Below are 14,617 nucleotides of genomic sequence, written 5' to 3' on the forward strand. Positions count from 1 at the left end.
GACAGGACAGAGGCCACAATTGCTTCTCAGCATTCCTGAAGAGAGGGAGAAGACAGAAACATGAGAGGTGGAAAAGACCTTACAACAGGCAGAGGAACGTGCCAGCTATGGCTTCTTGTTCTTCATAGGTTGTTGGGCGATAACACAGTACTGTTATTTCCAGTGCCATTTTTAGTATGTTGGCATAGTCGTGTTTGTGTATTCACTTGACAAGTCGATGAAATATACTTGCATTGCTGTGTTCTGTTGATTGCCATTTCTAAGATAATATAATTTTTCTACTTCATGATGAGACCTTTTGTAACAACTAAAAAAAAATATTAAGAAATGCAGACCCTAAATGATCTCAGCATATGTCTGTCTCAAAGCCACTCGTGCCAGCCATGTCAAAGTTTTAACTTTGCAGCCTTAGATACCAGTGTCTAAGCAGTACAGAGCTCAGCACGAGCTAAAAACCCTGTGGGAGAAACTGGGCAAATATTGAGATGGTGATTGGCACTACACCCTCTTTCTACAGCTAAATTTTTACCTGCCTGAAGCAACCTAGTGGAAGGTGCTCTTAAGCATTTCTGAATTAATTTACAGCCACTGTAATCCATCAGTGGTCAGTATGGAAGGCAGGTGGGAGGCAACATTTAAGGTGGTATGTAGTTCATATTTTGAGACAGCAGAGGCACATTAAAGTTCTTCTGCTGCACTGTATAAACAAAATCATTATTAATAAAATACTTACTGTGTTGGCTCCTAAAAGTCATAGCTAGATTAGAGTCATTATATAGTATATAGCGACAGTATAATATGAGTGTGCACAGACTCATATGCAAGAGTGCATAGACAGAAGCACAAACTGAAGGGTTAAAATAAACAAGGAATGATGTCAGGCAGTGTTAGCATCACCATTCTGATTAAACTATACAACCCAAACTAAACTAAGGGATTTTTTTGGTATTTGCTTGGCATGCTTGTCTAGAGCAATTTATTTTTCGCTAAGGAAAGCCTCGTTCCTTCTTTCAAAGAAATATATCTAATTCACAGAGTACGTTGAAGGGACCGAGGAAACTGAAGTTACTCTCCTGTGATAGAATGTATGATTGTATGAATCCACATGATGTTGAATAGAGGAACCATTTTGAAATGGAACATTTTTATAGCATATATTATTAAAAAAACAGGGACTTCCCAGTGGCACAAGAATGCTGAATTCAGCAATATTATTGCTTCTCAATAGGACTTCAAGTTCCCATTTCTTGCTTTGAAAAAATGCAAGACCAAATCTTTTCCCAGCCAATGTGGTTGCACTTGAAAGAATAAATACTCTGAGGTCATGTCATTCAAGTCAAAGAAACTGTAATCAGAAATGTATTTCAGTTTTTCTCAAGAGATACTAAGTAGATTGTGAGATAATGGAACCTGGGTTATATGGAGGTACAAGCATATTTTTGCAACAAAAAGGATGGTTGCTGTTGGGGATTTTTTTGTTTAGGGTGTGCAGTTGTGAAAGCAATGTGAATGACAAGAAATTTTGAGATGTGACTTGTAAATGCCATGGAGTTCTTTTCTCCTGCTATGATGATGTGAATTAATTCTGAAAAATGCTACATCATACCTGGTAGTTTTCTTACCAGCTCTGGGATTAGTCTGAAATTAATTTAGTTCTGTCTGCAAGCTAAATAAATGTATTGGTACATGAAATGCAGACCTTTTTCCCCTCAGCATTTTGGACATGATTAAATGTTTTTTGTATGCCACATACTAACAACAAAATTACTTATTTGTGCTTTTCCTGAGGTGTGCTTTCTGAAAAATAATCTTGCAACTGGCTTAAAGAATGTTACTGCATTACTCAAAGTATATTCAACCCAGATAAAACCTGTGTTTTTAACTAGATAACTGAAACTTCTATTCCAGGCTTAACCCACAGTTCAGTGTGACATTTACAACTGGCTGAAAGTATCTTCTTTAACTGTGAATTCACAAATATTGTACAAAGACAGCTCTTCTCGTACTACTAAAAGGGCTGTTCAGAGTTCAGTGCATGGTCTGTGAAGTCAGGTGGGAAGGAAATGAGGCAGCACATCTGGAATAGGTCCTGTGGTTTGGCAGCAACACAGTGTGCTCTGTTCTCCCAGTAAGGTCAGAAGTGTTCTGTCTTCCAGATATGCACAGTTCTCTAAAGGCATCTTTTCCTGTTTTGTCTCAAACAACTGCCTCATTTGATGGGCTTTTTGGCTTACATTTTGGGGAAAAAAGAGCTATATCCATTTTCATTACTAGGTATTTGTGGATGCTGTTAGTCACCTCTATAAATTAATCTGAAAGGGCAGGATTATAGGGAAAGAGTCCTCTTGATATATTTTTCAATTAGGTCTGTTCATAAAGTGCTATATTCTGTAGTAATAAACTTCAGCTTAAGGGCATCTCATAGTCAAGTCAGAAAAATCTTTCAGCATGGATTCTTAATATTATGAAAAAGATCTGGCTTGGAAATTTTTAAAATTGAGAAATAGCCTTGAAGGAAGGATTAGGAATATGCTTAAACCACCTGAGCCATTTTTGTTTGAATGTCAGTCTTTTTATCTCAGCTTCTTGGCAGCCTGCTACACTGTCTGAGTGGTGGTGATGTCTGCTCTCCTGTTTGCTGCTTTGTTGTATTTCTAACTGAATGCCTCTCTTTTTAATTTCTGTGGCAGCATCCCTTGCTCCTCCTCCCCCCTCCATCCTACAGGTAACTCCACAGTTACCACTAATGGGATTTGTGGCCAGAGTTCAAGAAAACAGTAAGTTTGCTGCTTCATTGTGCTATGTTTTATTACTGGATGTGGCTTTTGCTTTGAGTTGGAAAGATTTGACTGTATAAAGCCATAATTCTGCCTTCTCTACTGCCTCTGCAAGTTTGCTGGAAATTGTGAAGGGTGGGAAAAGGAAATAACTTTATTGGAGGTACCTGATTCTTCATTCTCTGAATTTTATTGTCTCTAGTGTATTTTCATGAATTGTAACTGTTGTTCCAGTGCAACTAAGTGGGATAGGAAGTATTACTTCAACCTGCCACCCTGGTCTGGACACACGTTCATGGCTGTACTGTTGCTTATTTCAGTTTCAGATACTCCTCCCCCGCCACCGCCTGTGGATGAGGCAGTGTTTGATGAGTCTCCACCTCCACCCCCACCTCCAGAGGATTACGAGGAGGAGGAAGCAGCTGTGGTGGAGTACAGTGATCCCTATGCTGAGGAGGACCCTCCTTGGGCACCAAGGACGTACTTAGAAAAGGGTAGGTGTGGAGCTAGGAGGGACAGTAGGGTTGTGTTTGTAACATTGATTTATGAACCCCTCTCATCCTGCTTTTGGACATGAAGTTTGACTAGATCCTTCATAGCCAGTATTTGATATTGTGGTAGAGGTGCTCCTCCAAATGGCAACTTAAAAGAATGAAACTTAATCTACTCTTCAAGTCTGACTCTTTTACCCCTCTTTCCACAAAGGGAAGGTGATGACTACTTGGCTAACTACGTATTTTTTAATTCCTCTGTAACCTACCCAAGACTCACCTTTTGCTTAATCCTGATAATCATGCTCATATGAGGCCAGAAGTGAATGAATGAGTGTTGCATTTGTGTTTGGGGCTCTGGGAGCTGCAGTGCTGCTGTGCTGAGCTAGAAAGTGCTGGGTCTGTGTGAGACTGATTAACTGTGGCACTGCTGTGTGACTGCACCTCGGTGTCTTCCCCTTCTGAAGAGGTGTGTGCAGACATGCTGGAGTAAAACTACAGGTAAAATAAACTCGGTAGGCAAATGGGGCACTTGAATATGAACAAATCTGCTGCCTGGTGTCTGTGAAATGGGATCCTGTACCTCTTACAAAGGTGATACATAGTCTAATTGCACAAAGCCACCAGGCATGCAGGGGACTGCGAGACCCATTTAGGCTGCGTCAGGGGAAAGAAGAATGCCACAAAGATCAACCCAGTGCAGTACATGAGGGAACAGGAATAAAAAAAGGTGGAAGAGGCACTTTCTGCCAACTCTAGCTTGAAGAAGATATTACTGTTCCTGAGGAAGATGGAGGAATATGCAGATGCAGGAGTGGTTTTATGACTCCCCACCCCCATGTAGCTGGTGTGTTTCGTGCAAGGAGCTCACAGGGTTTGCTGACAAGCTGAGGCTGTGTCAGAGGAAGAAGCTGATTTGCAAGGCATTTACATGACTGACTTTATCTACCAACCTCTCCCCACCCCTGGCTGGCAGAAAGGGACACTGTTCCCTGTTGATGTACACAGGTTCCTTGATGAAAAGTTGCTTCAGTTTATTGTGGTTGGGGAAGCTTTTTCCATGAGGGAGGGTAGGGGAACAGGTATCTCATACTTGTAGTACTCCTTTTGCCGTGCAGTTTGGACGGTATTTTTGATTAATGATATTAGTTCCCTGGCTTCAGAAAATCAGGTTTTGGTGTGGTTGGGTTCCTGATGTCAGATTTTTTTCCTTTGGGGAAGGATGGCAAATTTTTTTCAGGTTGGACCAGTACAGGTCATTTCAGCAAGTACAGGATGAACTTCTTATCAGGCAGTTCTGAGAATGCACGATATCTGCTCTGTTTCATTGTGGATGATGTATTCTATACTGGATGAAGACTGGAGGCACATTACTTTTTAATAGGAGAGTAAGTCTCGAGGTTTTTCTCTGTTTTTGCCGGCACAAGATACTCTGTAGCCTAATTCTACATTCATACCACTAACTTTGTTATGTGTCTGGCCCTCAGCACAACCTCAGTGGCATTTCAGCTGGGAGCAAAAGAGAAAAAAGAGGACCCTGCTGTGTGCATTGCCTGTTCATAGTTTCTCATACTAACGCAGAGGGTGGGTGTGGGTGTGTGTGGGTGTGGGTGTGCTCTTGGTCTGGAAAAACAACTCTGTATTTGAAGAAATGATGACATTTCAATGACAGCCTGTTGTTCTGTTCCACTTTTCTGTATGACTTCGATGAGCTTGTGAACCAAAATAGTTTATATAGGTGCATATATGCATAGATCTGTTACATCTCAGCAGGCAGTCCAGGCACTTCAGTTTGATATTTACAAGCAATAGCACATGGATAGCAAAACTGTGTAGGGGAGTCTTTAAAGATAAGCTGGAGAAAGTTAGGCTTTTAGTCAGAACAATTTTCCTGTGGAGAGCACAAGTGTAGGAAGCCAAGCAATGTCTCGTATTGGTGTGGAGGCCCATATGAAAACGTAATTTTGATCTGTATTTTGAAAACTAGATGACTAAAATGTCTAAAAGGTTGGTATGTTTTTAGAAACACGGACAAAGGTAATAGCAAACTAAAGTGTTTTCAATGTAGGAAGAACTATTAAATAGTAGTTTTAGGATACCAGAACAAATTGATCTCGACATGGGTGTGGATTCTGTTGTAGTTACATGAATAGCTCTACTTACGTTCAGCCCATGTCTTGAGATTTGACTGCTTTGCTGGAGTTGGGAGAGAAGTGCTTGGCAAGTTTTGAAGCTTTAAAGTTAATGAAAAGCCCCATGCTAAGAGAAGACTTTCATACTCAAAGAATGTGTATGCTAATCCTGCTGGGAATTACAATGCTTTATCTTCTGCAAAACGATTTATCTTGTGCCAAGTTCTTAAGTTCCTGTAAATAATATTCTGTGCCACATGATTCAATGTGGACAAAACGGATGGAAGTGGCTGTTCCAACACATTTACCCCCAGTAAGTAGAGCAGCAGTTCCTAGGATTTATATTTGTTCTTTTGGTGTGACCATTCTCTTATTTAAGTTCATATGAAAGCAGTTAAGGATTAGAGTAGGTGACCCTTGCTATGGAAGCTGGGACACCCAGGAGGTGTCAAATGCAGGGGTTGCTGTACTGAAATGGGGTTCGGTGTGACCCTGTTCTGTCAAGGGGTCAGGCAGAGTGGGGGGAGGTACCTTTAACATGAAGACATGCTCTAGCCTACAGCTGAGAAGGAAGTGCAGAGCAGATCCATTTGGAGCAGATGGAGAAATGCTTAGGTAGGATATAGGTTCTGGGGATGTTGAACTTGAGGACTCTCCCATGTGGCTGTAATAGCAACAACCAACCTGCAGTGTCCAGGGACACACACTGCAGTTTGCCATTGAGCTCTGTGTTGGGATGGGTGGCATGGAAAGGTAAGAAAATCGACTGGCTTTGCAAATCGGATAAATGGAATGGGTATCCAAAAGGAAAAATTGCTGTCATACCACACAGAGAAAGTGGCCTGCATTTGTGGTCAATTTGATGCAACAGAGTTTAGCCAAACTCTGTGTAATGGTTGAAGAACCAAAGATCACTGACTGGAAGAATATCAACCTAAATGAGTAATTCTGTTTTTCGTAACTGCATGGAAACGTATTCAAATAGAAACTAGAAGAGGCTCTGGCTCAGGCTGACAGGGAGGGATGCCACCTCCTGTGTCAGTACTGCTGCTTCCTGTCCCATCTGGAGCCTTTCCTGCAGTTCTGGCCTGGACTCAGGTAACTCGTGGCATGTGATGAGCTCACAGCTTGAACTGGTGGGACTACAGACAGAAGAATTAAATAGCCTTTTAGAGAGAGGAGTGTTGCCAGTACAAAAATAACATGCTGGGGGAAGCGATGGTGATTTAAAAACAAACCCAAGCTTCGGGTAATGTTATAAGGGGCTTTACAGGAAGCAAATTTTCTTCACAAAGGAGGAGTTTCCTCCTTGTGATCATGAAATAATGAATCTATTCAGTATCAAAAGGGACTACAGTATACTCAAATGTGAGAAAGAAAGGAATCGGAAGTTACTATGATCCTTGGATTATTTTTATCAGAAAAATGAAGGAAAATAGCACAGTGACTCTAAGACCTTTAAAAATTAACAGTTAAAAAGGAATTTTGAAGGACCTTAATTAAATGCATTGTGTGTTCATACAGTGACTTCTGGTTTTCAGGCTAAAAATTTACTCATTCTTCATTCGTGTTTTGTTTGTTTAGAATTATATGTCTAAAAGTAATTAGAATGAGTTACTTAACAACCGCTGGCACAAGTGTAGCGCCAACAACGTGTTTTTTAAATATGCTCTAGTCAAATAATAACAAAAAAAATAAATCTCTGTTCGTAGTCTGATTCTCTACCAGGACTGATCTGTATAATCTCTGCTGGATCTAGGTTTCCCTATTAAATATTTGTGTTGATTCCTTTGCTCCCTTAAAAGGAAATTACCTCTTTTATTTTGAAAAGAATGATGAGTTTAGTAAGATTCTTGGATAGTGTGCTTATGAGCACATGGTGTTAATTTTTAATCCTTGCTTTAGTTTATGGAGTATCTTCCCTTCTATCCCCAGTACAAAATTTTAGGATCCCTGACCAACATCCTCTTTTTTTTTTTCAATGGCAACACTGCACGTTTCATTGCCAAGTGCTCAAAGCAGTGATTGATGCTATTTGTTAAAGTACTCAGAGTCTGACTTAACTCATTTTCTCTATGGAACAAATAATGATAGGACTGAGAATGGAAAAACATATCACGTTGATGTCTTATTTTCTGCCATTTCAGGACAATGTTCCATTTAATATTTGCCAGTACTTCGTCCAATTTCTTTGACTTTTCCCAACAACTTTTGTGCCTTCAGTAAAATATTCCACAGCTGTAAGAAAACGTCCTGATACAGTTTGTGGATATTTTGTTTCCACCTTTCTTCTTCATCACTCCTAACAGGATTCACCCACCTTGGTGCTGTATACCTTGGGAGTGGCTGCTGGCTATTGAGACTGCATGTACTCATTTTAGGGATTTTAATGTGAAAGTAGCTAAAGTATTGGAAGTCTGGGACATCAGCCTTGGCTCATTCTTACTGTGATCTGAAAAGAGCTCTTGCTACTCTCCCTCTTCCATCTTTTCCAGGTCTTAGTTGCACTGAGATCTGGTTTAACGTGTATTTCTAATACATGAATATCATTCCACACCAAAAATTTATCATGCAGTCATAAACTTCCTCTGGGAGGGTCTGAAAATAGTAAGAATAGAAGAGTTAAAGGAGTCCTGGCTCATGTGCTTCAAAGCATGAGCTCTTACAAAAGGGATTGGAAGAAACTGTCCCTCTCAGCAGGTCCTTCTGCACTTGTGTTGTGGGGGCAGTGCAGTTCTCTGGGATTGCCAGGACAAGGCAGGGTGATTTGATTTCCTCCCTGTACCTCTGCTAACAGTCATGCTCTGTTCTTTCCTAGTGGTGGCGATCTATGACTACACCAAGGACAAAGAAGATGAGCTCTCCTTTCAGGAAGGTGCCATCATTTACGTCATCAAGAAAAATGATGATGGCTGGTATGAGGGGGTCATGAATGGAGTGACAGGGCTCTTCCCAGGGAACTACGTGGAGTCGATCATGCATTACTCGGAGTGAAGACTAGAGGACAGAACACTGCATCTCCTGCTGCAGGACCTGTCAGGGCTTCCCAGGTCTCCGCCAGCCTCTGGGGCCCTATCCAGTATAACTGAATGAAGGATAATTGTAACAACCACTCTTTTGCTTTTGTTTTTTTGGGTTTTTTTTGGGTTTTTTTTCTTTTTTCCTTCTCATTATAAAACAGTAGTGATTTGAGTTGTTTGAACAAATGGCTCTTCCAGAGGCCAGCAGAGGCTATGCTGAGCTATCTGACTTTGAATTAACCTGACCCATTCAGATGTAAGAAACTTGCTGAGTAGCTGATACTTCACTCAAATTCTGACTTCTTCTGACAGGCCTTGGGATCTGTCTCAGGAATCCTGTGTGCCCCTGTGGTGTTACCGCTGGCAGCAGTGCCTGGCACTGGGTATGTCCTGGAGGCTTGTGGTGAAGGTTACTGGCCAGTGGACATCCCTCCTGTTTCTACACCACACTCCTGTGCAGCTGGAAGAACAGTCATGTGCTAGCAGACACCGGGATTCTACACAGAGATGTTTCTGTCACTGACTTCAGAGAGTTGGATAAATCTTTAGCGTAAACACTTCTGCAGCTGCTCTGCACATGTAGGCTGGCGCAGGGGCACACAGAGCTGGCTTTCATTCACTCACCTCTCAGTTCAGACAATTCAGATGGCTGCAGCCGAGAGGGCCCCTGCCCCCACTTCCTCATCTTTTGAATGCCACATACTTGTTTTTGTTCTGCACTGATGTAAACGTGCTCCTCTCCACAGCGACCTCCTTGCCATGGTCTCTGCCAGTTCAAACAGAACTCACAGATGCCGCTGACGGTGAAGACGGAACAAAGTTTACAGGTCCTCCTGGGGTCTGAGGATAAACTCTAGGGGGTGTGGTCCAAGGTTCAAATCTACTCATGCCTGCTTGCACTAGAGAAACTTGCCCCCAGACTTTAGTCTTATGCACAATATAATCTTAAAAGTCCAATCAGGTATTGTAAGTTGGCTATTTTGTACTTGATGCCTAGATTTGCATACGTACTGTGAGAGCCCTGTGCAGAGGCAGGACAAACGGCAATTGTCGTCTTCATGTCTGTTGCCAAATACTCTTCAGAGGAAGCAAAAGGGCTGTTGTGTGTACTGGTTTCCCATGGAAATCCAAGCAGTAACTAGTAGTAGTTCTAGCTCTTTCCCTAGCCCTCTCCACTGTTTATTATAATACATATTTTGAGCTGTACTGGTGGCTTGGGGTGGAGTAACCCCAACTGAAGGCTCTGTAGCCCTTTGTGATGATACTTGGCTTTTTAATCTAGTCTCAGTTAAAAACTCTGCTCTGTGGTCACTGAGTGACGGCTGTACTAGTCTGCCTAAGGGAAGGTCTAAATGTTACCTTTGGGTAAATATCATGCATTAACTGATTAAATTTTCTGTTGAGCCTTGTTAGCCTGCAAATTGAGCTGATCCTATGTGGTGAGAGCCTCCTGGGCCAGGGCATCTTCCTGGGCAACTCTTGACTGTCACCTGGCCCAGTTCCAGCTGGTACCAGTGGCAGCTTGTCCAAGGTGAGACAATGCTGCAGCTGTCTTGGAGAGGCCTGTGTGTAAAACAGAGCACTGCACAGGGCTGGGTTTGTGATGGTATTGGCAACAGGCAGGTAATTGACCCAATGCCTTGCTTGGTAATTAGTGCAATACCAGGATGGAGGTGCAGGTGTGGTGCAAACCTGGGCAGGGAGGTGCCATAGCTGCTTAGGGGGAAAGGAGAAAAACAGTTGAGATGTTTGCAGGACATGGAGGAACGATATCACCTGCTCTGAGCTTATGCAAGGAACTGGTTTGGTTGAAGTTTGCAGCAGGGACAACTTTAAAGAAACTGGTGTGCAGATAGAAGTTATTTTCTCCCCTGCTCAGTCCACATGTAGCCTAAGCACTGCTGCCTTCTTTCTGGAAGCTGACAGCATTATTGTTTGGGTGTGTTTGCCAGAACACACACCCTTTTTCTTTGTGAAAACTTGTCTTGCAGCAAGACTAGGAGAAGCAGCCATGTTCAGCTCCCTCAGCCCATCATTTCTCTGGGAGCAAGCCCCGAACCACTGGTTGTGTAGTCACTGGAATGACAGTTTGTAGTGTCATTGGGCAGATCTACACTTCGGCACAGGGAGGCAGTGCTTGCAGCCAGGGTGATTGAACAGCAGCCCTCACAAGCCTTTGGTGCTTACAGGGTGGCTGTGTTTTCCAGGACTGTCAGAGGATTCCTGGCTTCTCTTGCCTTGGATATGTTTATGGCAAGGACTGAGCCCATGGTGCTCAAATGCAGCGTTAGGGCAGCATAGTGAGTTGCTAAGAGAGCTGAACCCCTGTGCCTGTGCCCCCACACTCCAGCTGGCAGGTCATGCTTTAGGGAGACGTGTCTTTAGCCCAGTCTGTGTCAGAGTGTGTGCTTGAACTGTCCTGGCAGGTGGTGGGGATAAGTGTGTACCTCCCCTGTGTGCGATACACCCCCCTGTCCTTAATCTTCATTCAGATGGGTTTGCCTCTTGGCACATGTTCTATGTTGAGAGCAGAGCAGTGTGAGCTGAACTCTTGCCAGAGCCCAGCACAGAAGATGAGGGTGCAAAACCTTGAAAGTGGAATGTGTGACATTCCTTGAAAAACTGGCTTTGTTCTGATGGGCCAGGGGTTAGTTTGGTCCCTGCTGATAACATGTGGAATTGTTTATCCTGCAAGAACTGTGGATGGAATTTCTGGGTCACCGCCTGCTGGTTTTATGCTTTATTATGCAGTACTAATGTAAAGAAATTTGTTGAGTTTTATGCATATTTTTATTTTGTACAGCTTTTAATACTGTGGCTTGTTGGGGATGATGTGATGTAATGGTCATAGACCAGGCCAAGGTAAACAGGCTTTGTATATTAATGTTACATAGATTGCATGCTAGTAAAGTCAGTGAGGGTTGTTTTTCCAGATTTTTCCCCTGTACTTCTCCTTTCCCAAAACCTTCTCTCTCCCACCCCTTTTTAATTTATAGGTTTACACCTTAAAAGGGGGTGGCAGATGGGAGGGTGTGTGAGAAACACCTCAACATTTTAAATAGGTGCACAGCATCTCTTCACTGCTGCGTTCTGCTGCCACTCCTGAAGGTGTTCAGCATCACAGGCTGTTGAAGCAGGAGTGTGTAGGCATGAGAGGTGGGGGAAGGAGATGCGCCAGCATAGCCCAAAGAGTGCTGTATGGCCAAAATGAGTATGTTTCTCCCCTTGTGAGAACTGCCTTAGCCCAGCCAGCTGTTTCCATCAGCCAGCTGTTTCCATTGTGCACAGATATTGCTCAGCATCCTCTAGCAGTGTATTTTGCCTTGGTTTGCTCTGTCAGAGGTTTCTTCTTGTCTTTGCCCCAGGGACAAAGCTGTTAATTACACCCGCCTCTCCATCATGTGCCTGCATGAGAGGAAGTCTGACTATGTCCACATCTAGTGCTGAAGCAGGTTAATTTTGGTGCCTTCTTTCCAGCCTGAGAGACGACTGAGGTTGCATGTGTGTCACCCATTTTTTCACCTCCTCTTTTTTTTCTCTCAGTGACTGTTGCAGCAGAGGGCTGAGGGGGTAGGAGAGGCAAGCAGCGAATTTTATGTTTGAGAGTCCTGAGGGTGTTTCTAAATGCACTGGCTGGAGTAGGCACTAGAGAGCTGAAGCAATGCCTGAACACTTGCTGGTCTCACTGATGAGACACAGGCAGATACTGCTGCACTGAAGAGCTGCTGCTGTCTCTGGAGGACAAGAGGTATGGTATGGCCTCAAGGTAGATGACAGAACTTGGTGTGTATTACCAGGAGGCTGACCATGTTCCTGGAATTCGCCTTGTCCTTGAGTTGAGCTGGTCCTGAAAGTGCTGGAGCTTGCTGCTGGTGTGAGCTGGTTCTTGCTAGAGCAATTTGTTCTCCTTTCACTGCTGCTGGGCATTTTCTTTCTTTGCTGCTGAGGGTTCTCAGTGACAGCCAAAGTTGACATGGGCAGTGATTCAGCTTCTGCAAAGTGCCACTTTTATCCAGGGCTTTTCAGTGGATCATGAAAAGAAAGTGAGGCAGCAGCAGGGCTGATGAGCCTTTTCTGGTGGAGCATGGGTGGGCTGCTGCCTGCTGTGTATGTGTGTGTTGATGGCTAGAGGTGGAAGAGGGTTGTGCCTGATACTGTTGTGCTTCTGTCGTGTCTCCCACCTGTGCTTGATGGTGACTTAGTGCTGAGCTCTTCTAGCAACTTGCACCACTTCTTACCAAATGCCACAGATGTGCCTCTGCTGGAAACGAGCTTGCTTTTTTATTAGCTATGTCTGTGGGCTCCAGGCATAAAGCAAACCTTGTGTTTCCTTTCTGGAAAGGATGGCACTTCATGTGCGTTATTAAATTGGGAGCAGTTACAGGCCTTCACCTCCCAGAGCTGGGACAGGACATTTTGTAAAACAGGCACCATCTGCATTCTCTGCAGGCCAACTTTCTGGGAGGTGCTGGAGGCTGCTGTTGAAAAGTCCGTGGTGCTGTTGCTGTACTAGGAGTGGTACTTGCATCCGAAGTATAGAGTCACTGATCAAGCACTGCAGCAGTTGAGGCAGCGTTACAAACACGACGCAGAGACTCCAGTTCCCATGCTGGCAGCTGTGGCAGAGGAAAATGCACAGTGCTGTTGCAATCACTAAGGCAAGTCTTTACAACACTGATCTCTGGTGGAAACTGAGCATTAGCAGGTAGATGATGGGCTACAGCTTAGAGGGTGCCGCTTAAAAGACTCTACTGTGCTAAAGGTTATATTCACCTTCCCCATCTTTTGGCATCTCCCAGTATTTGGCACTGCCCCGTTATTACTAAGAGATCAGAACAGTACAAGAAGGGAACAATGTGTGGTTTTGGGGTTTTTTCTCCCCAGTAGCTAAAGTCAATGTCTAGTAACAGTCCTACTGCTCTGATTCTGATTTTAAAACTTCAATAGTGGAACCCCCACCTCATGTCCATGGGGAGGTTGCTGAAAGCTTGATGCAGCCACGGTTTGACAACTGCTGTTAGATAGATTAATTCACAGACCATGGTGTTCTGCTGCTTTCATTAAAAAAAAAAAACACCCATGAGTTTTGTTCAGTTTCCTGGCCCTGCAGGAAGCACTGGTTTCTTTGGTACTCTGCTAAATACACTAATTTTATTGCTTATTGCAAGACATATTATGAAACAGTGAAGGCAGCAGCAGCTGCCTGATGTCCAGAGGTCAGCCTACAGCCAGCAACCTGCTGAACACTGACATGGTGACCCTGCTGAAATGTGTGCAGTACCTTTGTTCTGGTTTCTCTTAACACCTCAGAAGAATCCTATCACTACTGACTAATAGGAAGAGCTGTGTACAAATTCATTTCATTACAGCACCTTGGTAAAGTGCTGACATGTCTGAGATTTTTTTTGTAAAGAACAAGTAACAAGTGCTTCTTTTCACATTTGAAAAAGTGTCTTTTGCAACTTGCATGGACAAATAGTTTCTATGAATTCTCTGGAGATGTCGGTGTCTAACATGGATTTTGTCCATGCCCACTTTTCTGAAAGCAGATCCCCCCCCCTCTTTGGTTTGCAGTCGGAGGAGTAGCACGCTGTGCTTTTGCTTTTGGTACTGCTGCTGCAGTGGATGAGTGCAGAGCCCCCTGTAAATGACCAAGCCCCCAGGACTCTGGGGAGCTGTATGCCGCCAGTAACATTTTATTGTGTGTGCCATTTGACCCACCTTCCAGTGAGTGCAAAACCCAATTTTTAAATTTTTTTAATTGTACTTGGAATTAACTGTTGCTGTGTACTAAACCCTCTTGTTACAAGCCCTAAATAAAAGGAACAAAGCACACACCATGTGTTCCATGAGCGTGCCACAGCTGTGTCACATTCCTTTTCTTTGGCCAGACTTTTCAACACACCAGGGACAGGGACAGTGCCTTATGTGTGTAGGAATCCAGTCCCCGAGGGTCTCTGAGCACTGCCCTTCCCCCAGCAGCAGTATGACCCTTGGCACAGAGCCTGCTGCCTTCAGCAGCACCTCTCCACCTCTGTATGACTGCTGCTTTTCTGGCAACTGCTGCTGTCCTGTCCCCATCTGTGCTGCGGAGGGATGCAGGGGCAGCCTGAGGGCACAGCCCAGAGGGACAGGAATGGTGGGGCTGCAGCAACATTTCCCTGCCAGCAGCTGGTCCTAGGGGAGCAGAGCTGTGC

The 14,617-nt window shown here is 43.8% G+C and overlaps 1 protein-coding gene across 18 annotated transcripts in view; it reads left to right on the forward strand.

Moving 5' to 3' along the window:
• ABI2 (abl interactor 2) overlaps positions 1-14,255 on the forward strand; it is a 71,816-nt gene extending 57,561 nt beyond the window's left edge. For 9 of the 18 annotated variants that reach the window (XM_071562958.1, XM_071562965.1, XM_071562959.1 and 6 more), the window contains 3 exons: positions 2,691-2,777; positions 3,098-3,271; positions 8,219-14,255. In XM_071562958.1, the coding sequence (XP_071419059.1) occupies positions 2,691-2,777; positions 3,098-3,271; positions 8,219-8,394 (437 nt within the window). In that variant the 3' untranslated portion in view covers positions 8,395-14,255. The remainder of the gene's footprint in view (positions 1-2,690; positions 2,778-3,097; positions 3,272-8,218) is intronic. The other 9 variants (XM_071562962.1, XM_071562971.1, XM_071562963.1 and 6 more) reach the window with 1 other exon arrangement.
• Positions 14,256-14,617: the final 362 nt, after the last annotated feature.

The sequence above is a fragment of the Pithys albifrons genome, chromosome 8 (assembly GCF_047495875.1).
Source record: "Pithys albifrons albifrons isolate INPA30051 chromosome 8, PitAlb_v1, whole genome shotgun sequence".
Lineage (NCBI taxonomy): Eukaryota > Metazoa > Chordata > Aves > Passeriformes > Thamnophilidae > Pithys > Pithys albifrons.